Raw genomic sequence first — 26470 nt, forward strand, 5'->3', positions numbered from 1 at the left:
CTCCTCCTCCTCTTCTTCTTCTTCCTCCTCCTCTTCCCCTTCTTCCTCCTGCCCCTCCTCCTCTTTCCCCATCTCTTCCTCCTCCTCCTCCTTATTCTATTGTCTGCTCACTCCACTTTGACCATTCTTTCCCAGTGAGGGGAAAATGGACACCTGTGTCAACATTTACTATTTCGATTTTATTCTGTGACATCGTCACAGTTATCTTCCACTTTACTGACTCCATCTTTAGGTTTGTCTATTCTGCTTTTGAGACCTTGCATTGGTTTTTTTTTAACAAAATGATTAGTTTCACACTTGAAAATGTGAGGCTTTACTTTTCTGAAACTTCACTAATAGCTACTGATTGCCTCTTTTCTTAAAAACAAATAGACATCCATTCTTCCTAGGTGCCCATGATCCCTGTGTCATCTCTCACTTCTCTGGAGCCATTTGCCATCACACACTAGCTATTCATTCATACTTAAACTTGATCCTGTGAACCACCTGGTGAGTTTTCTGTGCAGATAAGCTTCTGACTAGAGTGATCAGAGTTGGGGAGGTCAACAGACAGACTTTTTTCCACTGAATGTGGGTGGATGACACATGGGGATGTGTGGATGGCCCATTGTGGCATTGGGACATCTAATTATCCTTGAGTTGAGCTACCTTCTATGCATTACTGCTTGGTTACAGTTGATGAATGTACTTGTGCCTGTTCCCTCTACCTGGTCCTCCAGTTCTGTCTGGATAGCCTCCTGGGCTAACATTGCTCATTTTTTAAGTAGACATACTGAGCCTGCATCCTTGGGCATGTTTTGATCTGCTGTAAACTTGCCTGCATCTATAAAGTGACAATAAAACAGGTACTGTTTGGGAACAGTGCTGTAAGGATGAGATGAACCAAGGCAGGGACAGTGGTGTCCTGACTTCCCTCCTCCTCTTGCCCACTCCTTTCTGCTTCTTACTCAACCTTCTCTTCCTTCTCCCTCTTCCTCATCTCTTTCCAGGATACTACATTTGTACTTTATCGTTACTATTTTTAATAATCATTATTATGCCATTGTCTATACAATTTCTTAATTCTTTTATTCATTGATATAGTTTTATTGAGTATATATTCCTGCTTTGGTCTTGAAGGGAATTAAATTTTGCTGCAGAGGTCAATAGCTCCCTTATAAGCTTTAAATTGCTACAGGAACACAGACACAGAAAGATTAAGCAAAGGAACAAATCAACAGTGCCCCAGAGCCAGAAATGAATTTTAGTGTAGACTCCAATCAGCCATGTCATGTGGGCAAGCTGCTTTAATCTACTGAGCCTCTATGCCTCTGAACTTCCCTCATCTGTAAAAGGGAATCAAATAAAGTGATATGCATAAGTCAGCATGCACACTCCATCCAAGGGAAATGAATGCCCATAGCCTGTCTTATTCTCTTATTCTGCCTGACTCTGTAGTAGGGAACGACTCTAGGCTGTTCCAGACATGGGGTTTTGCACTCATGTGAATTCCAGGTTTCCTGCAATGCTCACTGTTGTTGCCATTGTGGGGTTCATAAAGAGGAGCTTCTTTTTCCTTGCACACCATCCCCCTACAATTCACAGAGGCCACTGTGCATTCTGTTGCACCCTTCCCAGAAGAATACATGTCTTTTTTTTCACAAGGGACAGAGAGGAAACATGTTTCAAGATGCTGAGAGCTGCAACTGGGGAACTCTCTCTCTCTCTCTCTCTCTCTCTCTCTCTCTCTCTCTCTCTCTCTCTCTCTGGATCACCACTACTCATACTCCTAAAGTGCTTGGTGCAGATCTCCCTATATGTCCCCAAACTCTTTGTAGCACCTTTATCTATAGCTCCAACATGACACAATTGCTGTTCTCTATTAGGGTCTTTAAGTAGATTTCTGTACAGTTTTGGAAGTGATGCAATGTAGAGCCTTTTGGTTAATGATTCAGAAAGGCAGGAGCTTTTTTTTTCTGAAAATAAGAAAACTTAAAGAATATTCTGGGGAAGGTACTTTATGCTGTGGTTGGACCATTGAATGTGAACTCCCTGCCAAATGGATGCATGTCTAGGAGCTCCCTTTGTCCTATGGCCCTGCAATGAGTCCTTTGGTCCTTTATTTCCACAGAGGCAGGATGGACACAGCTTTGACAAGCCAAGGTAAATTCAGTTCAATTTAGAGGCTCAACTCCAAATGGACACAACTTCTTGTGACATAGCTCTGAGCAGGTCAGTCTCTGTAGGGAACCAGATTTCTTTAACCAAGTCTATAGCTCAGTGAGGAGCATAGGAGATGGAAGGCTGGGCCAATCCAGCACAGCCACTGCAATTGTCTCCACGCCAGCTGAATAAATGCTGGCCATCTGTGGGTGACAGAACTGAAGCCAGAGCCCTTGTGTATTGAGACGATGGTTTTAGACCAGCTTGGGTCTGGAGAACACCTGCATGTGTACATCAGGCATGCGGCGTTGATGTTCACCCCAGGGCAGTGATGTTGATGATGGCATCTGTACCAACAGCATCTCTATTACAGTTTCTGCTATGCAGCTTGGTTACATGTTGAAGAGTAAGCAGACAGCTCTGTGGTTAAAATACCTCAACTTCATCTGCCCTGTGTTTTGAAGCAAGTATTTGTAATAGTATTGTAAGCTATATGTTGTGGAGAAGGAAAGAGCCTGCCCTGGATGACTAAGTCTTCATGGAGGGGAGGAACTGTGGAACTCACACAATCCTCAGCCAGGGCCTTAGTCCTGGTCTTCAGCAGCGCTGCCATACTGATCTCTGTCCCATTAGAGTCACTCTTAACTTATGTGACCTTTCCCTCTACAGGACTGCATGCACGCATACACATACAGTGAAATTGCATGCATACATATATCCACACATACACAATGATATTGCATGAATACATATATATATATATACATATATACATTCATATATACATATACACAGTGAGATTATATGCATGCATATATATAAACATACATAAATGCATACATGCATACACACACAATGAGATTGCATGCATACAAGACAATGTATTGGATACACCCATACATACATGCATACAATGAGAATGTATACATGCATACATACATACATAAATACATACATACAGACATAACACAATGAGATTGCATGCTTATATACACACAATGAGATTTTATGCATACATACTTGCATGAATGGCTACATGAAAACAAACACACATGCGCGCACGCGCACGCGCGCGTGCACACACACACACACACACACACACACACACACACACACACACACAAACCAGGGTTCCATTCCAACTCTGTGATCAGGGTTTGACTGAAGTAAAGTTTTAAAAGCTATGCATACTGCCTTAACACAGGGATGGCTCTGAGGCAGGCTTTCTGCTCTGGAGCATGAGGGGGGATTAGGCAAAGGGGAGACTAAGTGGCTATGAGGCCATGGTTGTATTTACCTGCTTTCTTTCCTGCAATCATCTCCAGACAGCCCTGAGAACACGGATGTTGCTTTCATGTGGTTGATGCTCTGCTCCTAGAGACTATCTCTTAAAACAAGGGATGAGGTCCTGAGAAATTGAAGCACCATGCGCCATATCTAACATCGCTCTAGCCACCGGAGCAAGATTCCTTCCGGGTCAGACCTGTATGGTTTGACCAGTGAGGTGGCTTACTTCTCTCTCTCCATCCTTTCTTTCTTCATTAGTAAATATTTATTTTATTTACATGCTTATGTGTGTGCACTCTCTTATTTTAGTGCTCACTCTGTGGGTGCAGCCCCTATGGTGTCTATAACTGGGGGTCAGACTCCCTGGAACTGAGCTATAGTTATAGGTGTGATCTGCCTAATATAGGTGCTGGGAATCAAACCCAGGTCCTCTGCAAGAGCACCTTGAGCCTTGAGCCATCTCTTTAGCCCCCCCTCCCACCCCCTCTTAAATTTTAACTTTTGCTCATATTTCACTAGAACAGCCAGCTTCATTAAAAAACTCATAGGTTGGCAGGTGACATTTGTGCCTGACCACTGTCAGATAAAGTCAAAGCTGCTGCTCCTCCCATGGGTCCCCTCTGTCCTACAGATGCCACTGAAAGTCTGGAAAGCAGATACACTGGCTCAGGGAGCTCAACAAGGCTCTGCACACTTGTCCCAGCAGGCTGTGCACACTTACAAGGGAAGGTGAAGTGAAGAGCCAGGAAGGATCCTGATAGGAAGCTAGATGGCTTGTCATTTTGACTTTGGCTCCTGATTTACATGTTTAATGCTACTGACAGCATCGGCATTTGATTATCAGTTGTGTACAGAAGTACTTAATCAGACAGGCTATGGAAGAAGCCACAGTAAGTCTAACCACGAGACGAGAATAGCAAATAACATGTGAATCTTTATAGTTTCTCAGACAAGTTCATGTAATTCATGCACGGAAGTGATCTAGACAGAAGGCGTCACATAGTGACTGGTGTCTGCTCATCTGAGGGTCTGGGGAGATGTGTTACTGGGTACCAGTGCTTCTGTACAGCATGAAGACTCAAGTTCAGATCCGGAGCACCCATGCACAAAGCAGAGTTCTCGACAACTACAACCCTAGCATTGGTGTATTGGTGTGTGTGTGTGTGTGTGTGTGTGTGTGTGTGTAGACAGGAGAATCATTGGGGCTCGCTGGCTGCCATCTCAGAGCCAGGTTCAATGAGAGACACTGTCTCAGTGGAATAAGGTAGAGAGACTGATAGAACAGGATACATGACAGCCCTCTCTAGCCTTCCAGGAATGCACAGGCATGTGTGCCAACATGCGTATGTATGCATATACCAAACACATATACCCCCCTCGGATACTTGAGAAGATGCAGTAGGCAGAGCTGTGGTCTGACATGACTTCTCCTGGTTGTACTTTGTGGTTTTTTTTCTTCTTCTCATATTCATGGTCAGTTATTATGAAGCATGTTGCAATTTTCCAAGTTGGATTTTTGGTGGGGGTGGGGGTGGTGGATTTTGTTTGTTCTTTCTTTCTTTCTTTCTTTCTTTCTTTCTTTCTTTCTTTCTTTCTTTCTTTCTTTCTTTCTTTCTCTCTCTCTCTCTCTCTCTCTTTCTTTCTTTTTTAAAAAACTTTTTTCTACTTTCACTCAGGCAACTTTTTGGGGAACAGTATTTCGGCCATTTTATCTTATCGAATATGTGTCTGAATAGAAGAGACGGAGACCAGACTAGCACTTCACATCTGCACAGTAATGATAGTGAAACATCATATCAGGAGATTGATCACTGCACAGTTAATTAGAAGGTCCACTGAGGATGGTTAGCAGTGAGCTGATCAATACATTAATTATCCAGAAAAGATGGACTAATTAAACAAATAGGTACCAGAAAATTCTGCCTAGTCAACTTGTGTTTTAAAGAAATACTAAATGTGTCAGCTACACAGGATCTGGTAAGTCACATATGGGAAACTCAGCAATGAAAAGAAAGTACAACAAGAGAAGGACTATTCCCTGATATCAAAGCAGAAATACCCTAAGATGATGCTGGGGGAGGTGGCTCAGAGGATAAGGTCCTTGTGTTGCAAACCAAAGGAGCCAAATTTGGATCCTCACAGTCCAAGGAAAGCCAGCACGACAGAACATATCTGTAATCCTGGCTTTCCAATGGCTAAGTGGGAATTAGGTACAGAAGAACCCCCAGAAACTTCCCTCCAGGTGGCCTCCCTTCCCTCTGACCCTCAGCCTTCAGAGATTAACACTTTCCCTATTCCATAGGGAAATATTCCATATTGATCTCTGGTTCAAACATTGCTTTGCCATAGAATCCTCTCCCCGTCTCTGGTCTAGTCAGTTTGTGTTGCCTATAGTAAGAATGCCACAGCCGGCAGCCTTAGCAGCAGGCAATCACCTCCTGGAATTCTGGACACTGAGCCACCACTCAGAGTGTGCATCTAGTCAGGTGTCTGTGGAGGGCTTGCCTCCTGATTCACCCATGGCTGCTTTGCACTTTAGTAAGTATCTGAGAGTATTGTGAGTATATCACCATCTCAGGATGAGGGTTTACAATACGGATCTTGGAGGTTTACAATACAGATCTTGTGTTTAGTTCAGGACACCATAGATTCTATTCAAAAGAGCTCCCAGGCCTTTCTGCCCACATTCACTTTATGTGCCCCATCCCATCACCTGTTGCTCATCTGTCTTCTCTATTTTCCCCAGATGTGTAGGAAGGGAGTCAGCAGGAAATTGGCTTTTCTGAGTGATGCTGAACAGAGGGACACAGGATCTCAGGGACTGAGAATATATGCAAAAGTCTCATGGCCATGACTGAAAGTGGAGTCAGTCAGAATGGCCGAGGGTGGGTGGAGAGGGCACTGATAGTCTAATTAGTTCTATGCTCAGATGGGATGCAGCACCCTCAGATCAAAAAGCACCAAAAGGGGAAGGAATACCAGTGTTCAGGGAAATGGAGGCTGCCACGAGAGGGAAGAAGACCAGACTGTAGGAAGGGGGACATTAAAGGAATCAAAAAGTGAGGATTTTGACAAGATTATGGCAAGAGCTCTGCTGTGAGCTCAAATTTCTCAAATCCTGGCTCTCCAAAGGAGGAAGAGAGCCTGTGTGGGGTTGGCAAGTGACTGATGATGACACTGGGTGGAAGAGCTTGAAAGAGTAGATTTTTACAAGAAGGGACAATAATACAGAAGCAGAAGTGAATCTGTGTCCCTTAGAACCAAGTCTCGAGAAGGAGAGACACCCTTTGGGGGTCCCACAGGGGAGGACTGGAAACCTGAGTAGAGAGTGAAGAACATACCGGGTGGGAAACTGAGGAGGCTCAGAAGTTGCGGAGGGTGGAGAGGAGATGTTCACCCCCGGAGCTGACTGCACAACAGGTCACTGGCAGATGTGAGACCCGTGTGGAGATGGAAGTGGGAGAGGAAGGAATCTCCAAAGCCACATGGAGTTCCTGGCAGCTACATCCCTGGGTAAAGGTTAGGACTGGGCTGCTTTCCACGGTCCCAAAGTCATCTTGTTTGGTTGAAATGCATAGTGCGGTGGGGGAGGAGGGGATGTGGGTGATGGTGAAGGCCACATACACCTCAGTGCCTCTTCTCAATTTCTGGAAGTCACTTTGAAAGGCAAGAATGCAATGGCATTCCTGGACCTGCTGAGTATCTCAGGCTCTTTTCTAGTCTCTGTCTTGCATCTCGCTTTAGTCTTTTGCTCTATGATCATAGCTGCTCCCAATAAGAAAAGAATACTCTGATCAAAACACTCGCCATTTGGGACGCTATAACTAGGGCCATTTGCATATACTTCATTTTCAATTCTATAAGGCAATTAACAAGAATCTGGAGAACTCTCTTTTCCCGACACTTGTCAAGCATCCTGCCCTTGCTTTGGCTTCCTCAGGACCATCTAGGATGGCCTCTGACTTTCCAGCTTGGTTGATGATATAGATGAAGAATTTTTATGGATGAGCACACAGAAATTGAGGTATGGTGACATTTGAGTCAAGGAGGGGGAGATAATGACTTTAGTTAAGTATGGGTCGAATTTAAGATACAAGCTTCAAAAGCAGTGGGAATATGATCTAGAGCTCTGAAGAAAGTTGGCCAGATTGTATATATAGAGTTAGGAATGCTCATGGTTGAACATGCAGGGATGGGTAAGAGTTATCTCAGTAAATCTACAAGGACTTGGAGGATGAGAGGGGTGTGGGCTGAACATGGTGTCCACGGACCGGGTAGCAGTAGAGGGTGGGCAGGATACAGAAGGTGGGAAGAAACAGAAGGGGAAAACATTAAGATCAGACATTGTCTGTATAGTGACAGGTTGGAACCAGGAGGGTGGGGGAATCTGTGGAGAGAGGTGTCCATTCTCTTAATAACATAGTGATATGAGCAGTGATGGTAACTGCTTCCAGTTCTAGACCTGATGGACCAATTCTATAAAAACAGAGAGCTGAATGAAGGCTGTGCTCAGGGTGAATGCCCACCAGGCTTCTTTTGGAGCTAAGGTGGCATGAGCTTGGGGGGGGTGGAATCCCGTAGGTGTCTATAAACCCACCCAGAGATGTTACAAAGATTCAGATGAAACAGTTGATCGTCTTGGAAAATAAAAATTAGCAAATTTGACTGAAGCCAATTTGGATTTAAGAAGAACAGGATAAGAAATGTTTTCAACTTTTATTTTGAGATGGTACTAGGTTTAGACATCACTGGCAGCTGTTTTCCTCCAAACATTCGTTAGGAAAGGGGGGGAATTCTAGGCTCTGTCAACCGTTCCACAGAGAGAACCCAAAGCATACATGGACATCTTCCAAAATCATTTGTTTTTTTAAAGTTTGGCATATCTTTAAAAGTGAAACGTGACCAAGAGCACCAGGCAACAGATAGGAAATAATCTCTCATATGTATGTAGATTCAAAAATAATAATGCACTGGCAATCATAGCACAGAAATTTATTAAAAGAAAATCCCCTTGGCCAAGTAGAACTTGTGCCAAGAATGTAAAAAAGAATTTAGTATTTAAGGATAGCTATTAATATAAGACATCAGATAAAGGGGACAAACAGCCCAAGCAATCCCTTGATGACTTAAGTACCTGACACAATTCCATACCTGGTCCTGATGGGCACACCCCTGTGTGCAGGTACATATGGTACATGTGACCAGGCATATGATCTCTCTCTAACACAAAGACTATCACAGCTTAATTGTTAACATGACCCCTGACTGTGCAGTTTGCATAAGAGGGATCCCTTGGAATGAGAGTTAAACTTGCATAGTAATCAATACTACTTTTCCCCTCAAATGAAATTATTGATCTGCAGAAGTTTCCAGAGTGGTGAGGACTATTAGGAGAATTAAGGTCATCCCTCAGTACCAGCTACATGCTGCTGAAATCTCCAGTGACTCTGTTAGTAGGTCAGCTATGAGCCTGATGCCTCCAGTAATAGCCATGTATTTGGGGGAGTTGTAATTTCCCTAATGACTGTACTTACCTGGCCCTTTAAAAGGAGGGCTGTAGCTGCAGGTAAAATCATGACCATAGCTGCTATAACTACCCCACACTAATATCCACTAGTGAGCAGATCCAGGCATTCCACATCCACTAATTGCCTCCACTCTGATGGCAATGTTGTGGAAGGGGTCACAAGCTCACTTTACAGAAAACATGGTATAGCTCTGGAAAAGGAGGAAGCATTAGCTGGCATTCCAGAACCACAGTGGGATTTGTCTGACTCTGGAGCCCAGTTCTCTGGACCACTCAGAAACACAGCATTCTATTATTTATTGCACTTCTTCTTCTTCTTCTTCTTCTTCTTCTTCTTCTTCTTCTTCTTCTTCTTCTTCTTCTTCTTCTTCTTCTTCTTCTTCTTCNTCTTCTTCTTCTTCTTCTTCTTCTTCTTCTTCTTCTTCTTCTTCTTCTTCTTCTTCTTCTTCTTCTTCTTCTTCTTCTTCTTCTTCTTCTTCTTCCTTCCCTCCCCTCTCTCTGCCTGTCTCTCTCTCTCCCTCTCTCCCTCCCTGTGTGTGTGTGTTTTGTGCATTTTTGCATGTATGTGGGCACACCTGTGTGCGCAGGTATATCTGTATACTTGTGGGTGGAGGTCCAAGATTCATGTCCCCTGTCTTCTTTAATTGCTCTCTACCTTATCCACTGAGGCAGGGTCTCCTAGTTGGACCCTGAGAGAACTCACAGATATGCTCACAGTGTTGCTAGCCATCTTGTTCTGGTGATCCCTTGTCTGTGCACTAGAACTACATGGGGTTTTCTATGGCTGCCAGGCTTTATTGTGGGTTCCAGGGATCTGCACTGCCATTCTCACTCATCCTCAGTAAGAGCGTTAACCACAAAGGCATCTAAACAACCCTTCTTTATTTTCTCAAGTAAACTTCATTGTGGATATGAGAGTTTGCAACACTAACATCATAGTGCCATATGATATGACAGTCAAGTCTCTCCTCTGGTGAAGCCAATTTCACACGTGCTTCTGTATGACAAAGAAAATCTACTTACTGCAAGACATTTCCATCAGACAGAATCACTTCCTCCGCTCTATTCCTCGCACTGTGTCTGCTATACAACAACGTCTGTCTGACCTGCATTTCCCTATTTCTTCTCCCTACAACCACATGACGATTCACTCACTGTTCTGTCTCCTCCTCTCTCTCCCCTTCCCCTCTTTATGAAAATAACATGAGATCATGCAGCATTTTTCTTCTACTTGACACAATGTCCTCCAGAATCACTCATGCTGTGATAACAGATCTCCTTCTTGAAGACTGAATAAATTTGTCATGCATACATATAAATTATGTGCGTGTGTGTGTGCACAAGCGTGCATGCCTGTGTGCACATGCATCTCACAGTCTCACTATCCATCTACCAACTGTTGTCACCATACCTGGGTATGAACACAGGAGTGCAGGCACCTTTCCAGGGTTGACTTGGTTATCTGTGGGTTACATGTTCTCTCCACATTCACTTGTTAAAGCCTAGATATCGAGATATCGTGGGATGGTAGCAATAGGCAAAGCTTTGGGGAGGTGACAACCATACTGGAAGTAAACTCCCTGAAAGGTCTGGTATTCTCATAAAAGAGTCCCCAGAAGTGACCTTCCCCTCCCTCCAGGAGGAGCATTTAGAAGGCACCATGCCAAACCTGGAAATGGCCTCACCACCCCTGCCTCCGCTTCCCCCCTGGATGCCTGCTCCAGAGCCCTGGGAAGTACCTTTCTGATGTTTGTGAAGTCACCTTTCGGTTTCTGGGATTATGTTCTAGAATCCCAACACATGCCACAAAATCTGAGAATTTATATATTTAAATTTAAATTTCCAAGAAGTTCTGAGAGTAATAAAACTATTTCAAAACCAAATAAATGTATTATATCCCTGGATCAAAATTTTGCTCCTTACTGTGAGTAATTCACTGTGATACTAATACACATATTGCTCAGTTACTTTCAAAATATTAGGATTCTTTAATTTTTTTGTTTTTTTTCCAATTTAAAATAAAGTGTAACTGATACATGAAACATGTTAATTTTACACACTTATGAGTTACCATATGACATGCAATGTTAATAAATGCATGTATTATATATTTAAATATGAGCACACATATCCACCTCCTATATCTTTATCACTTTCTTAATATACAAAAATGTCATTGGGCAAGATAAGAAGTTCTGGTGAGCTTTTACACAAGAGGGTGCCTATAAATAGTGATTGCATGGAGTTTATTTTTTTTTAAGGATTTTAAATATTTTCCCATAAAGAATATTTTGGCCAAAGCGTTATTTTTGGAATGAGACTATAGCTCAGGGAAAGAACATTTGCCTACTATGTGTAGGTTCCAAGCCTACTATGTGTAGGTCCTAGAACTTCAAAGAAAAAGAAGTTGCTATTTTGTATAACTTGGTTGAGAATCAAAAAGGTATGTGCAGGTAAATTATGGAAATCCTCCTGTTGGGGGGGTGTCTCTCATCAGCTATCAATATCTACTTAAACTTTTCAATTTTTATTGTTGTACATGCATCTGTATGATTGTGTACATGTGAGTAGAGTTGCCTTTGGAGGACAGAATAGGGTATCAGATGCCCTGGAGCGGGAGATACAAACGGTTGTGAGCTGCCAAGCAAGCGTGCTGGAACCTGATTTCAGATGCCGTGGAAGGACGACAAGTGCTCTTAACCACTGAGCTACCTCCTCGGCGCCCATCAAAGCCTATTTCAAAGTACAGTGCAGTGCTGAGCGAGAGAATACATTTTAAAGTCATCAGAATAGAACAGATGATTCCAAAAGAGAACCCAGTACATATTACCATTTATTACATAACGGATGTACCATTTCATATCATTGAGAAAAGAATAAATTATTCAGCAAATTTTTTTTTTAAATACTGACTAATCATTTGGGATATTTAGAATTCTTTCATCCCTTACAATGATACAAACCCAAGATAGTTAATAGTTAATAAAGTATTAAGATAAGCTTTATGTGGTAATGACACAGAGAAATACAGAAATGTAGATTAATATTTTTCCATTCTCAGGATGAGAGGGGCTTTCCCAAATGAACAGAAGAAAGCATAGCTAAATTTGAGACAATTTATGTAAGAAAAACAAATCCATGCTGAAATGTAGTAAACAAGACAGAACAATAAATGGCAGTGTGGCGCAATGTCTGCAGGGCATGGATAGAGAATTTTAAAAAGAAACAGGAGATGGATATGCAGGATTGGATAAGAGCATGAACTGATCAGTAGTCACAGGGGGGACAAAGACAAGTAACAGAATGGCATGAAAGCCATCTTCTCTGGAGTTTAAATGTAATTAGAGCAATAGTAAAACTTAATGCTCTCTTCCCCATTTGCCTATTTTTCCCCTTTCTTTCCTTGCTTCCTTGTTCTCAGCTCAGGCTGGTAATGAATGTAGTCAACTTCCTGCCTCTGCTCTTGGATTTCAGCCATACACCACGATGCCTAGTTATGTTTGCTGATCTCAAAGGCTGCCATGCCCCAGCTCCAGCACAAAAATCAGGAATCTACCTAAAAATGAGCGAAGGCATTTACCAGACCTTTTCCCAAAGAGTATATGCAAATGGCTTATAAATCAGGAAAGGATGAAGTTTCTATTAGCTTTAGCAACTCTACTTCTGGGTGTACAGAGATGAATAGAAGGGTCGGAGCAGATTCTGCTTGAACTGTCACATAGCAGCACTACATACAATAGTCATAAGGCCAATGTTGCTCAAGTCTTATTAATACAAGAGTAAATGAACAAAATGTATATTATCATACACACACACACACACACACACACACACACACACACACACACACACACACATGATAGACTATTATCCAGCCCTCAATAGAAGAGAATTCTCATAACATGACACAACACAGAATACTTATGGTATCTTGTTGATGAAACATGCTAGTCACAAAGGGATCAACGTTACATGAGATACATAGAAGCTACAATGGCGGAATTTATTTTTTAAAGTGAGTAGAGTTATAGTATTCATCTGGAACGTAGAGGGAGGCAGACGTTGGGTAACCATTGTTGACCAAGGATAGAGTTTACTGAGGATAGAAAGTCTAAGAGACAGATGGTCAAGGACGCTCGCGCAACCACGTGAACATACACAATTGCACCAACTGTATGTTCCAAAAGGTAAATCCTATGTTCTGTGTATTTTACCATATATTCTTGTTTGGGCCTACGTTTCCACACCACAAATCATTATGCTAAGGCAGGAACTCAAGGCAAGATGCTGGAGGCTTGAACTGAAGCAGAGGCCATGGAGGGATGCTGCTTCCTGGCTTGCTTCCAGTACCTCGTTCAGCCAGCTCTCTTCTATAACCTAGGACTACTTGCCCAGGGGTGGCACCATGCACAGTGGGCTGGGCTCTCCCACATCCATCATGAAGAGAACACCCCACAAATCTTCCCATAGGCCAATCTGATGGAGGCAGTTCATCAGCTGAGGTGCCCTCTTCCCCAGCGACTCTTAATTTGCTCCTTGCTTTCAAAGGTGAGCCATTCCGTCACAGGACAACTGGATCTAGAGCGCTAGGTTTTATTGACTGGCCTGTGGAGGGCAATCTAGAAAAGAAAGAGAAGATGAACTCGAAACAAACTTCTTCTCAATTCAGGATGACAGGGAAGAAATCTTAGTTCAGACTTGAGGTAGGCAAAAACTGATGATTGAAAAATATTTTCCATGGAGGTCATTATTACAGATTTGCCTTCATGTAGACTTGAGGCTCAAATTTACGTTAAAATAAGTTGGTCCCAGGAATCCCCAAAGTAGAAATTTAATTCATTTATTTCTCAGGCAATGGTAGCCTGAGGAGTTGGCACTCTGGGTGGAAGACATAACTGGGACACTGCATAGTCTAAGTTCCATTCTCTCAGAATAGGTTTTACAAATTTTCCGCAATCTCCATCAAAATCCTACCAGGTAGATTTGTGACTCTAGAGTTCATTATAAAGTGTGAGGAGCCGAAAGTGTCCCTCCAGAAACCAACTTAACAACGAAGAGTGAAGAGCAAAGCCACAGGGCTCAGGCCACCAAAACCAGAGACTTCATAATAATGAAGCCCAATGCTTGAGGCAGTGCCACACTTGGTCATGTGCCTTTACATGTGCACGGCTGAACTGCTCACAGCAAAGGCTGTAGTCATTACCTGGCCTTGGTCTGTACTTTATACCATTATACCTGTTGATACAGGAAACCACCACTAGATTTTAATCTAGCTGTGAAAGCTATGGGGATAGTACTTCTTGGGACAGTCATCGAGAACACCGTCATGATTCAGAGCTAGGCAGAGTTTTGATAAGCAGGACACAGAGCACACTCACAGAGAGGGGGATCAACAAACTGGACCACAGGAAACTAAGACTTTCTCTTAGGAGGATCTGGGAAGATGACTTGGTCAGTAAAGCATAAGGACCTGAGTTTCATGCCCAGAATCTATTCAAAACAAACGAACGAACGAACAAACAAACAAACAAAAACCAACCCCTGAACACAGTGTTGTTGGGCAATACTTGTCAAGCCATCCCTGGGAAAGCAGAGACAGGCAGATCCTTGAGGTTCACTGGCCAGCCATCCTAGCCCAAGTGAGAGCCAGGCCAATGAGAGACCCTGTTTTTAAAGTGTGCTCTCCCCTGTGCGGAGACTATTTCTTCTGCTCTCAGCATCCTTAGCTGAGTGCAGTTCTTTCTGTAGGCTTGAGGTCCCTCGAGCTCTCTCTGCTCACATTAGCATGTCTATTAGTGCTGTGCTTGTTCAGCTCATGTTTAGCCCTTTGTGCTGGCACAGTCTCTGGCATTGCTAGGAGACACAGCCTCACAGAACATCTCCCTGGTCCTGTGGCTCTTACAGTCTTCCTGACCCCTCTTCTGTGATGTTCCCTGAGCCTTAGGTACAGGAGTTACATTGTAGATGTAGCAATTAAGGCGGGGCTCTACAACTTATACACATATATGCATAAAACAATAATTAGTGTAAGAAGAGAGCATGAATCAGAAAGTTAGAAAGGAGAGTTTGAAGGGGTGGAAGGGAAGGGTGAAATGATAAAATCGTATTTTAATCTCAAAAAAAAAAGTTTTAAAGAATTTGAATAGTATCTTGAGGAAGAACTCCAGAGCTCCTCTGGCTTCTGCACCCAAATATTGACACAGACGGACAGACGGACAGGGATGCACACACATTATGCCTATCTTTTTCTCAAACTCAGAATATATAAAGAACCCCAACAAAAAGGAAGGTAATTAACAAAAAAAGTAAACAAGAGGTGTGAACAACTACTTCACAAAACATACATGCCAAAAATCTTGTGAAAATCCACTGGCTTCACTGGCCAATGAGGACATTACAAGTTAAAATATTTTGTGATGCTAACAATCACTTCCGATGATACTGACTGTTGGGAGTGCTGAGTTACTGAACTGTTGTGTGTTACTAGCTGGGACATGTGGGGATAGTATCTACATATGCATATGTACACAGTATGGTCAACAAGGCTGCTCATAGGTATACACCTAACAGACTAGCACGTATGCATCCCAGAGGGTATGTAGAATGATCATAGCCATATTGCTTAGGGCACCCTGGCAAAACTGCCCAAATACCTCTCAGCAGCAAGGTGGGTGAACAGCCAATGCAATGGATGGTACACAACTCTGCCAATGAAAATATGGCTGCCAAAGTGGTCCAGCATCATGGAGGGAGAGAGCCACAGTGCTAACTGGTCCATATTGATGGATCCAGTGGTCAAGTTTCCAAACAAACAAAAATAATTGACTTAGTTATGAGGGAGGAAACAGAGCACCTTTGGAAGGTGGTAACTAGGGAGCCAGTGGAGATAGGATGCGCTGGGATGTGAGTCACATTCTGTTTTGTGATTTATATAGTGGCTAGCCACAACCAAGGGTTTTTTTCTTTTTTCTTTTTTCCTTTTTAAAAATTCATTGAGCAATCATTGTTTTTGCACCTTTAATTGGGATGTTAAATTTGAATGGAAAAGTTTGTTACAAAAGAGAGGCTGACAGAGGAGTTCTCCAGGTCCCTGTAATAAGGAGAATAAAGTGCATGGGCCCAGGAGTTTCTCGGGGAATGAATCAAATCAAATCACAAATATATACAATGCTTAGGCATCGTGGCGCAAGTCTTAATATTTTTCAAATGTGCGAAAGCTGGGAAAGAACTAGATGTGGAAAGCAAATGGAGCTGATAGACTCGAGGTAGCTGAGCACGGAAATGGCTTGAATGGAATATTAGATGTCTGATGATTTCAGAGGATGGAGAAGTGTGTCCGGAAATGGTCGGTGGAAAAGGCAAAATGCACACGTAGGAAGAGATGTTTCCAAGTTTATTTTCAGTGTGTATAAATACAAGAAGAGAAATGTTGCTTGAAAGAAACAGCCAAAACATTGAATAATTCTTATCTCTGGGTGGACGTGTGATGTGCATATTTCTCTTCCTTAAATTAGTTTGGCTTTCTAGCTGTCTGCACAGAATACCTTATATTTTTCTATGCATGGGCATAACATAAATAGGGATCGAGTCAGCTCATAAATCTAGCTGCTTCTGAGTAATGCTTTAAATTATTTAGCAACATGAAGAATGATAAGTGGGCGGGCTGCCTTTCCCAAAGCCAGGTCTTTGGTTCAGCAGGAAATATGAAGAAGAAGACAATAGATCCAAATACCTTTTCTTGGCTGCAGTGGGGGGAAGGGGACAGAAGGACATGGATATTGCTCTTTTGGACATTCTGTAATCCTTAGAATCTATACGATGGTTGAAGAAGGTGGCTCACACCTTTAATCTCAGCACTAGGAAGGCAGAGACAGGCAGATCTCTTGTGAGTTTGAGGCCAGGCTGGTTTACAAAGCAAGTTCTAGGACAGCCAGGACTCCATTATACACAGAAAATCTGTCTTGAAATAAAACAAAACTGATAGGAAGATAGATAGATAGATAGATAGATAGATAGATAGATAGATAGATAGATAGATAGATAGATAGGTGATTTGAATGCATTTTGCTTCATCGTTTTCCTTTGAGTAGAAATGTAATTTCTTGCCTATCATTTCTTTATGTCTGTGCTGGGGAAATGCTGGCCATAAACTAAATAGTAAGTGGCTGTTCATTGATGGACACAGAACCTTTCTCAGAATGCAGGCTGTGTCCTTATGAGCAGAGGCATTTCCTTGAGTGTGGGTGGTTTGCTAGGTTTCAGAGTGGATCACTCAGAAACAGTCTGTGGCTCCGCTAGGGAGGTGGATGGATTATACTATGCCGTCAAATATTAATTGTAGGTGGGTGGTGATGATGCATACTTAGTGACTAACCTAGCTGAGGCAGAATCTCATCCTAGTTGACAGTATAACTAAAAGTCCAAAAAGAAACAGCCAGTGGAACCACTGGAACCATTTCAGCTGTGTTAGTGCTAGCTCAGATAGTTTCAGTGATGTTGACTACCGGGCTTGGCTAGCATAAGGATCCTCTATTTCAAAAGGAGATCAGCGATATTCTATGCAGACATGTGTCAATTGTATGGGAGCGCTTCATCTTTTCTTTTAGTCCTCACAACATTAAAAATGCCAACCAGAAAGCTGAGCATGGTGTCCCATTCCATTAATCCCAGCATTCTGAAGTCCAGGCCAGGCATATCTGTGAATTCGAGGGCATCCTGAACTAAGCCAACCTGGATCTACATAGTTGGACCCCTTTAGAGCAGCAACAATAAAACCCCAAACAGTAAAAACAAACAAAACAACTACAAAATAAAGCAGCAGACTTGCCAAGGAGGGATTCTGTCCTTTAGAGATGGAGAGCCCAGTATTCTGGTTTGCTTCTCGGTTGCTGTGGTAAAACACTGAATAAAAGCAACGTGGGGCAGGAAATGGAATATTTGTTTTATAGCTCACACTCTATCATTAGAGGAAGCCAAGAAAGGAACTGAATCAGAGGCCATGGAGGAACACTTTTCTGTACGATTTCTGCTGGCTGACTCAGACAGCTTTATTGTATAGGCCAGGCCGGCCTGCCTAGGGATAGCACCACTCACAAATGGACTGAACCAATTAGCAATTAAGAAAATGCCTCACAAACATGGCCACAGGCCACTCAGATCTGAGCAGTTATTTAGCTAGGGTTCCCTCTTCTCAGTTGACTCTAGTTTTTTCTTAAGTTGACAAATGAAGCGAACGGTGACACCCAGGGTTGGAGATCATGAGCCAACTTGCTTATAGTCAGACACGTGGTAACTGGGAGGAGCCAGGAAGTTTGTCTGTCTGCCCTCAAAGCCTGGGATCTCTTTGAATCATCTAGATAGGACCTTTGGTCACATCTTTGATGGCCCCAAACCTCACATTCGACCCTTATAAGCTTTTATGTTGTCACCAAGTCAAATGGGAAAGAATTCAGCTACTGGGGCAAGGGGGAGTTTTTCTTTGGTCTATTGATCTGTGTCCAGCATATGCAATTAAACTAGGCTATGGTCTTTCTGGAACAGTCAGTGGGAAGATAGAGGAGGAGACACACATCAGTGGCTTCCAGATTTTTCTGCTCAACTAATGGGAAAGAAAAAAATTACAATTACGTTAAACATTGTGACTACACACGCTTACAGGAATTGGTTCTGAGGGAATCACCCTGGGATTCAAAGCTGAAGACTAAGTTCTCAGCTAGTAGCACCAACAATAGTCAACAAGCCAAAGACTATTTAACTATCTGTGGGACGTCATGTCAGCAACTTACTTTCTTTAGAGCTGAGAGAGAGGAGGAACTGTATGCTCTTATGGTTCTTATATAAGGTATACATGCTTTTCCCAGATAACGCATGCCTGTATAGTTTTAAATGTTGGTTCTCTTTACTCACAGATTTCCCACAGTTTTTGAGTCTTTGCAAGACTCTAGTGACCCTCGATGATAAAAAAAAAAAAATCTTCAGTATGTGCCAATGGGATCCTAGGTTTACCCAAATCTTATTTTTTAGATATGCAACTTAAAAGATTTTCTGGTAAAATGATCTGATGAGCCAGAATTTGATTTAAGATGATCCTCTGGGAAAACAGTGTTGGTGATGGGTTGGAATGTCAAACGTTACTGTCCATGAGTTAATAAGCAGGGAAGGTTAGCTGAGTAGATCTATGATGGTTCTTCATACTGTCTTCCTTTGTGTATGTTGGAAATTTCCATACAATAGTTTCATACAATAAAAGGATACAGTTTTAAAAACACCTGGAATGAATGCTCTCTTCTGTTACTAATCTCAACCCTCTGTAATTTAACTTTCCAAGAAAATTGCAGAGAAAAATGGATATTTAGAATTTTTGTATGCCCTTGTTTTATGTTTGGTGCTGTTGTGTGTATGTTATATAGTCAGACACTGCGTATATGTGCTTGCCTCTTAGGATGCTGTGCAGAGCTCTAGACCAGTGGGTCTGCTGTGTCCCAGTTTCCAGGTGGTGCTAGAATAATGCACTTGATTATTTTTACCGTGGGAACTAGCAAACACAAGGACAAAGAAACCAAGGGAGAGTTGGTCCTCAACCAGTTCACCCAACAATGTGATTTGGTTAATTTACTTGGTTTTGAGGTGTGATGGATTGAATTTAGGACCTTGAGTAAGCTAGACAAGCATTCCAACTCTGAGACACATTTCTAGCTCTTGATCTCTCTCTTTTCTGTGCACGTGTGTTTGTGCATGCACAGGTTCACACGTATGTGCAGGGATACTAGTATGTGCTTGACTATGGAGGGCCAGAGTAAACCCTCAGGTGTGGGTCATCCTCCGGAGCCACCCACCTTGCTTTTTGGGGCCAAATCTTTCTTTGGCCTAGAACATGTCAAGTCGGCTGTCTGGTTTCTAAGATCTACAGATCTGTGGCTTTTGTTTCCCCAGCACTGTGATTATAAGTAGGCACAACTGTGCTTAGCTTCTTAAAGGGAAGTTTGAGGGACCAAACTTGGAACTTCATGTTTGCCATGCAAACACTTTACTAAGTAAGCCACCTCCCTAGCCCCTTTCCTCCCTTCCTCCCTTCCTCCCTTCCTCCCTTCCACCCTTCCACCCTTCCTTCCTTCCTTCCTTCCTTCCTTCCTTCCTTCCTTCCTTCCTTCCTTCCTTCCTTCCTTCCTTCCTTCCTTTCTTTTGTTCTTTTATTGTTTTGTTTGGTCTATTTTTGTTTTGTTTTTCAAGGTAGGGTACTTTCATGTGTTCCTGACTGTCCTGGAATTCACTCTGTAGATCAGGCTCAGAGATCCTCCTGCCTCTGACTCCAGAGTGCTGGGATCAAAGACATGCACCACCCACTGCCTGGCTCTAGCCCTATTTCTTCAGAAGACATGACTGGGTGGCAAGATGGCCTGACCACCTGAGTTTGATCCCCAGAACCCATGTGGTAGTGGTGGTGGGGTGACAGAACTGACTCCCAAAAGTTGTCCTCAGATCTTCAAACATGTGCACCATGCTATGTACACTCTTGCAAAAGTGTGTGCATACACATAAATAAATAATAAATAAATAAGGTAATTAAAAAATCTACAGGCAGGTGTAGTGATGTATGTTTATAATCCTAGACAAAACAAAAAGAGGATAAGGGAAAAAGAAAGAAGAGGAGGGGGAAGTGCGGTGGAAGACACAATGTCACAATGTCTCACCAGTGACCTCTCAGGGAGGTTCGGATCTCTAGACCATCAGGCTGATGTGAGCACTGCACAAACAAGAGACAAGGTCACATGGCTCTGGTGCTGATTTTGCCGTGACCTTGGTAGGGCATCTATCTTTCCAGAGCTTCTTACTTTGGTAGCCATGAAATGGATGTCACAGTAGAAGCTTCTAGCGTGAAGTTTAGGATTGTGTCTGACTAGAGGCAACATTTAGTAGATACTCATGATTGCCCTTGGCACTAAGTAAGCATAAAAATAGGCAAAAATAGGTGAGATAGAGAATAAAGTGCTACCTGAGTTTGCTTCTAGACTGTCAATCAGTGGGTGTTCCCCTGACCCCTGGACTTGTCAAATATTTAATACTTGTTATTCTTATAGTTAGACATTCTCTCTGTGTATCTGTCTGTCTCTTTCTTTCTTGAGAGCTCTCCTGCCTCTTCGTCTCAACTGTGAGGATTATGGCTCCATGGCCACCTAAAAAATATCTCTTAAAAGGAATTTTAAAAGTCTCTATGGGCTAGTGGGATGGCTCAGTGGGTAAAGGAACTTGCCATGAGTCTAATGAGCTGTGTTTGATCCTGAGTTCCCCATTGGCAGGAGGGGAGAACTGATTCCTGCAAGTTTTCTGGCCTCTACATGGGCACTGTAGCAAGCACATGCACACATGCATACTTAAATTAATCCATATAATGAGAAATTAAAAAACAAAAACCTAAATGTCCAAAAAAGACCAGAGAAATTTCCATGCCCAGGAAGACCTATACCATGTACCCTCTGGATGGTATTTTTCTTAAAAAATTGTGTGTTTAGCTGATATCTCATAATTGGGTTACAATTATGGAGTCCATGTGATGTTTTCTTGATATATGGACTATTGTTTAGTTCACTTGAATTTTTGGGATGCATTAGACATCTATCTTCTTGCTTATATTGAAATACGTACCTTTGAACCTACACTACCACTTCCTGGGAGAGTCCAATAGATAGCCATCCCTGCTTTGCCATTGACATTTTCTCAGCAGGCTTGCTCCTCTCTAATGGAATAGAGCCTCTCAAAAGCCCGTGCAGTTCACTACACACAATGATGGTCTCGCCAGCTCCTATCCCAAGCCATCTACCCATCACCAGCTCTCTTCCACAGCAGCAGGCCAGCCTCTTTTGAGGGTATGAACCCCTCGATCCAGTCCTAAATACCACTTCAAGAAAAACAAAATCGCACCCATGCAGGCTGTTCTGTGTCTAGTACCAGAGGGTCCAGGAGGCCCTCGGTAGAACTCATCTCCATTGGCTAGGACGCCTAAGGCACAGTGGCAAACTGATAGATGCAGAGACACATATCAGGCAGGTAGATGACTGAGAAAAGTGGACGTCTACAGATCTGAATGGCAAGCTGGATAAATTGGTGGGTAATTACGGGCATTGCATAGAAGGTTTTTGCTTTGCCAAATGATTTACATGAGGACATCTAAAAATAGCAAGCCCATGCTGTGTGTTTGAATCAGGCTGCTGTTTTACCCAAAGGCTAAGACCTTTGCTGAGCCTACCTACCGCAGGACGGTAGGCCCAAAACAAAGTTTAAAAGAACAAAGTCTTTCACTCCTGCACTTACACCATCTACAGCATTCCAGATCCCCTCTGAAATGGCAGCTGGTGCTCGGACTCTCTAGGAGGGGTAGTGGAATGAGGTGCATCAGGTTCCAGGTAAAAAGAGGTCTTTCGGATGTGGGCAGGGAGCCTGCTTTAGAAGCCTGTGTTGTGTGCTTGTCCCACAGCTAAAGGACAAGTCTGTTGAGCCAGCAGGGTAGAGTTAGGCAGTCTCATCTATTCCTCAAATGGTCTTGTCTGCCTTTCCAATTGGATGTCAGAGAAATTGCCACTAGTGCCCAGATGAGATAGCCAAGAGTTAAGTTGAAGGGGCCAAAGCTTTAGGTCTTAGACCACCACCGTCTCTGGTGGTTAACTATTGATACTGAAAGCATACAGTGCCAGCATCCTGCCCTACGCCAGCGCCTCTTGAGCTGCGATGCCATCCAAGCTTGTATGGCGTAGCCACAGGGTCTCACTTTTCCTTGAGCTGATGGCCCCCTAAACTTGTATCCCTTTGCGGCATTGGGAGCCCTGACATCCCTGCAATGCCCCGGGTACTCACAGAGACCTCCGCACAACCAGGAGCCTTGCATTTAAAGGAATCTACAAAGCTAACAGCAACTCCATCTTACGAATTTTACTCTCCTGGCTCGGTTGCCATTTGGCTCTGTGCTGTTAAGCAGCCACGCTCTGCTTGGGTCTCTTCCAACTTTTCCAAACATGTGCCTGGCACCCACGCCAGCTTCAAAGGAAGTATAAATGTGACAGGAGACTTGCTGCGGGGTTGCGTTTGTGTATATGTGTTAATGTGACTCTTAAAAAGACAAGTGTTAAGTTCTACAGAGTAGCAACTTCTACAAGGGGAACACTAACTTTCTTGCAGACCAGTTACTTATGTTCGCTTGATATATTTCTTTAAACTCTTGGTATCTTAAGCTAGGGAGACACCCTGGTACGTGAAGGATCCCTGAGCCCCAGGATGAGGTACACTTTGTGGGCTGGGTGCTAAAGCTATGTAAAAGAACACCCCTAGGCTGTGTCGGTCTCTCTGCCCCCAGAAGCTACCCATACCCACCCTGGCAGTGGGCACGAGTATGTTCAGGGCATGCATCATCCAAACTCCTTCTCCCACTTAAGGAAGCCATCTGGGCACCAGGGTTAGGGTAAAGTGCTTGCGCTCCTAAGGCAGAAGCTCTGCAAAGGTTTGGGTCCGCGCAGCTGTCTCAGCATAAGAAGCAAAGGGTCCAGCGGATCCCAGTTCTCTAGGGATGAGTCCCATCTCTCCTGGCACCCGGACCCCAGAGGAAAGGTGTCAGAGGGAAAGGGACTCTGTGTTTCCCCAGTGCAGGCGCGCTGTACCTTGGATTCCAGGCTGCTGGTGGACGCAGGAGAGGGCGGCTGCTCTGTGCCCGTCGCCTCCCCGGTCAGTCCGTCTCCGCTGTCCTCGCGGGTGCCACTTGGAGGGATCATCGTGGCCGGCCGCGGGAACTGTATTGGGCTTCTGGGGGACCCGCAGGCTTGCTCGACTTCGTGCTTGCTCGCTCAGTGCCGCCAGGTCCCCGGGATGTCCATCGCGCCAGGCGGCGGCGTGTGCCCTGGGGCCTCGCCTGGCCAGGTCCTGCCCACCTCCCCGGCCTCCGCCCCGCCCCGCGCGGCGCCCGCGGCCACCTCGCTGGAGATCGCGCGCCTCTAGTCGTGACTGCCGCCCACCGCAGCGGGCGGGTGGGCCCGGGCTGGCCCCTCCGAGGACGGGAGGCGGCGGCTTGGGGCGGGGCTGCGTGGTCGTGCGGGGAACCCAAGGCGGGAGGGGGCCGCGCCCACTCCGACAGTGTGGGAGATCTGCGCTGAGTGCCCGCTCTGGATTTGGTGATGTTCTAAGGAAAACCGCTAAGGAAACCCCCAAGGAACAGAAAGAGTACAAACAAGTGCTATGGGCCACCTTCAGCTACCCCTTCATCCCTGGCCCTGAGTGTGAAGAGAGATGTGGTGGTACTTAGCTTAATTTATAGTTCAGTGACAGCAGGAACTAGTGTGGGCGTCCTCTGACCCGTGGGCACTGCAATTTCCAATGTTCCGCTTTGATCTAAATCAGGCAGATAATACACTTGGTGTATGGACACCTGGTCCCCAATTTCTCCTACTGAGCCTCACAGGCTCACTATGGGTTAGGCATAGTCACTTCCATTTATAGACGAGGAAACCTAGGTTTGAACAGGGTTGCTTAAAGCCACTCCGCTATAAATGGCAGAGCTTTTCAAATCCACGCCATTTGGACTGAGAAGCCTCAAAGCTAAGCCAGGCTTAGAAGCTGAAAGAGGCTGGGCTTCAGGGCTGGGCTTGCGTTTTAGAACCTGCTTAGACCTGTGAACTGGACCAGACTGCTTTACTCAGTCTCTTGGTATGGAGATTGGCAGGAGACAGAGCATCACTGGACCAAGGCATAGAAGGATCCCGTTTAGTTTTTAGACACAACAGAATCTGTAGCCAAAGGGAATACTTCTACATTTATAAAAAGCCTTTCCTACATGAATACTAGACCCCTCCTTATTTTTATGTGTCTAGAAAACTAAATTTATTTTGTCATTTGGGATTAGCATGTAGAGTAATTGGGTTATTTGTGATATTTTCACGTGCACATATAAATCCCTATTCCTATCTACTCTCCTCCAGCTCATCTCTAAAATCACAAAGATTACCCAGGAGGCTCATGTAAGAATATTATTGAGAGTTCTAGGCCAGACTGGGCTAAGTAATGAGTTCTAGATCAACCTGGGCTCCATAGTAACAACCTGTCTTAAAACATAAAACAAAAGAAAAAAAGATATGAGCAAAAATAACCCTAAAATCAAACAAACCCTATAACAGCCCCACCCTACCCCCACCCCATCCCACCTCCGGTGACTTACACCAACCTCACCAGGAAGCCTTGAAGGCCCCAGGTGCTCCTCCATGAAACACAGTCCCCACCTGTTACCTGGAAACAAAATCCTCACAAGCTGAAGGCGCACCAACCACCAGCAGCCTTAGGTCGAGCACAGAGAGACACAGCATTGTATAAACAGAGCTTCAGCCCATGCCTGCTTTGTGGGAGATTGTTTTCTAGAAACAGCTACATCGTGAAGCCTGATCTCCTGGGTGTGAAAAGTAAGAGACAGGTAGACAGACAGACAGACAGACAGACAGACGGATGGATAGATAGAGGCAGACAAACAGACAGACATAGGTAGATTAATCAAAGCACACACACACTCATGCACACTCACACATAATTCGCCAATTGACACAAGGGACAAAACAGGACTCCACAAGTCTGTGCAAATGTGAGGTCAGAATACAGGGCCAGGGGAGTTTTCCACAAGAGTGAAACTTCCCGGGTCTTCTATAGACCTCCACCTTGGGGAGCAAGCATACCCTGGCTCACAACAAGAAATCATTCATCTTTAGGTTTTAGGGTATATTTTTCCTTCTTTTTTTAAAAATTAAAGATGCTACCCTCCTTTTTAGATGCTCAGCCTTAGTTATCAATAGGGTGAGCGAATGATAACACTGTCTTCTAACGGAAAGGACATTTGGTGCTGGGCTTCAACCCCAGAGTTCCTATGCTTGTCGGGTGCATGCTCCACTACTGTAGCCATTTCCACCTCCTATTCTCTTTCTGCTGCTTTGATTTGTAGCTGTTTTCTCCTGCAATAGAGCTTACTGTCTATCTACCTGCACTGCTGCCCCACGGCCAAAGAATAGGAGAAGTTAAATAATGAGATGAAATGGGAAGGAATTCACTAAAGAAAATCACAAGAACAGGGCTTGCTTTGTCCCGGGGTTAACCTTCTACAGCAGCCTTGAGGAAGATAGGACTACAGGTCTCTGCTACCACACTTGGTGTGCAGTTGTAGGAGAGCTACCTCCTTGGACCTTACCTTTGGCCTATTAACCGAAAACATAGGTATCTGGTGCCTGAGATGAACCCTTCAGCAAAGTGCTTAACTCACAAGCATGAGTGCCTGGGTTTGATCCCCATAAGCCATGTTAAGAAGCCGGGAGTGGTGATCCACACTTGTGGGAGGCAGAGACAGGTGGGTCCCTGGAGCTAGCTGCTCAGGTAGTCATGCTTACTGGACGAAGTTCCAGGCCAATGAAAGACTGGTCTCAATCAGAAGGTGGAAGACACCTGAGGAATGTCCTTTGACCTGCACACACACACGTGGGGGAGAGAGAAAGAGAGGGAGGG

At 44.0% G+C, this 26470-nt stretch overlaps 1 protein-coding gene across 2 annotated transcripts in view; it reads right to left on the reverse strand.

Moving 5' to 3' along the window:
- Stac (SH3 and cysteine rich domain) overlaps nt 1–23962 on the reverse strand; it is a 122154-nt gene extending 98192 nt beyond the window's left edge. Inside the window, exon 1 of one of the 2 annotated variants that reach the window (XM_021207567.1) lies at nt 23602–23962. In XM_021207567.1, the coding sequence (XP_021063226.1) occupies nt 23602–23712 (111 nt within the window). In that variant the 5' untranslated portion in view covers nt 23713–23962. The remainder of the gene's footprint in view (nt 1–23601) is intronic. The other variant, XM_021207569.1, reaches the window with a different exon arrangement.
- Between the last annotated feature and the right edge of the window lie 2508 nt (nt 23963–26470).

This window comes from Mus pahari, chromosome 10, assembly GCF_900095145.1.
Source record: "Mus pahari chromosome 10, PAHARI_EIJ_v1.1, whole genome shotgun sequence".
Lineage (NCBI taxonomy): Eukaryota > Metazoa > Chordata > Mammalia > Rodentia > Muridae > Mus > Mus pahari.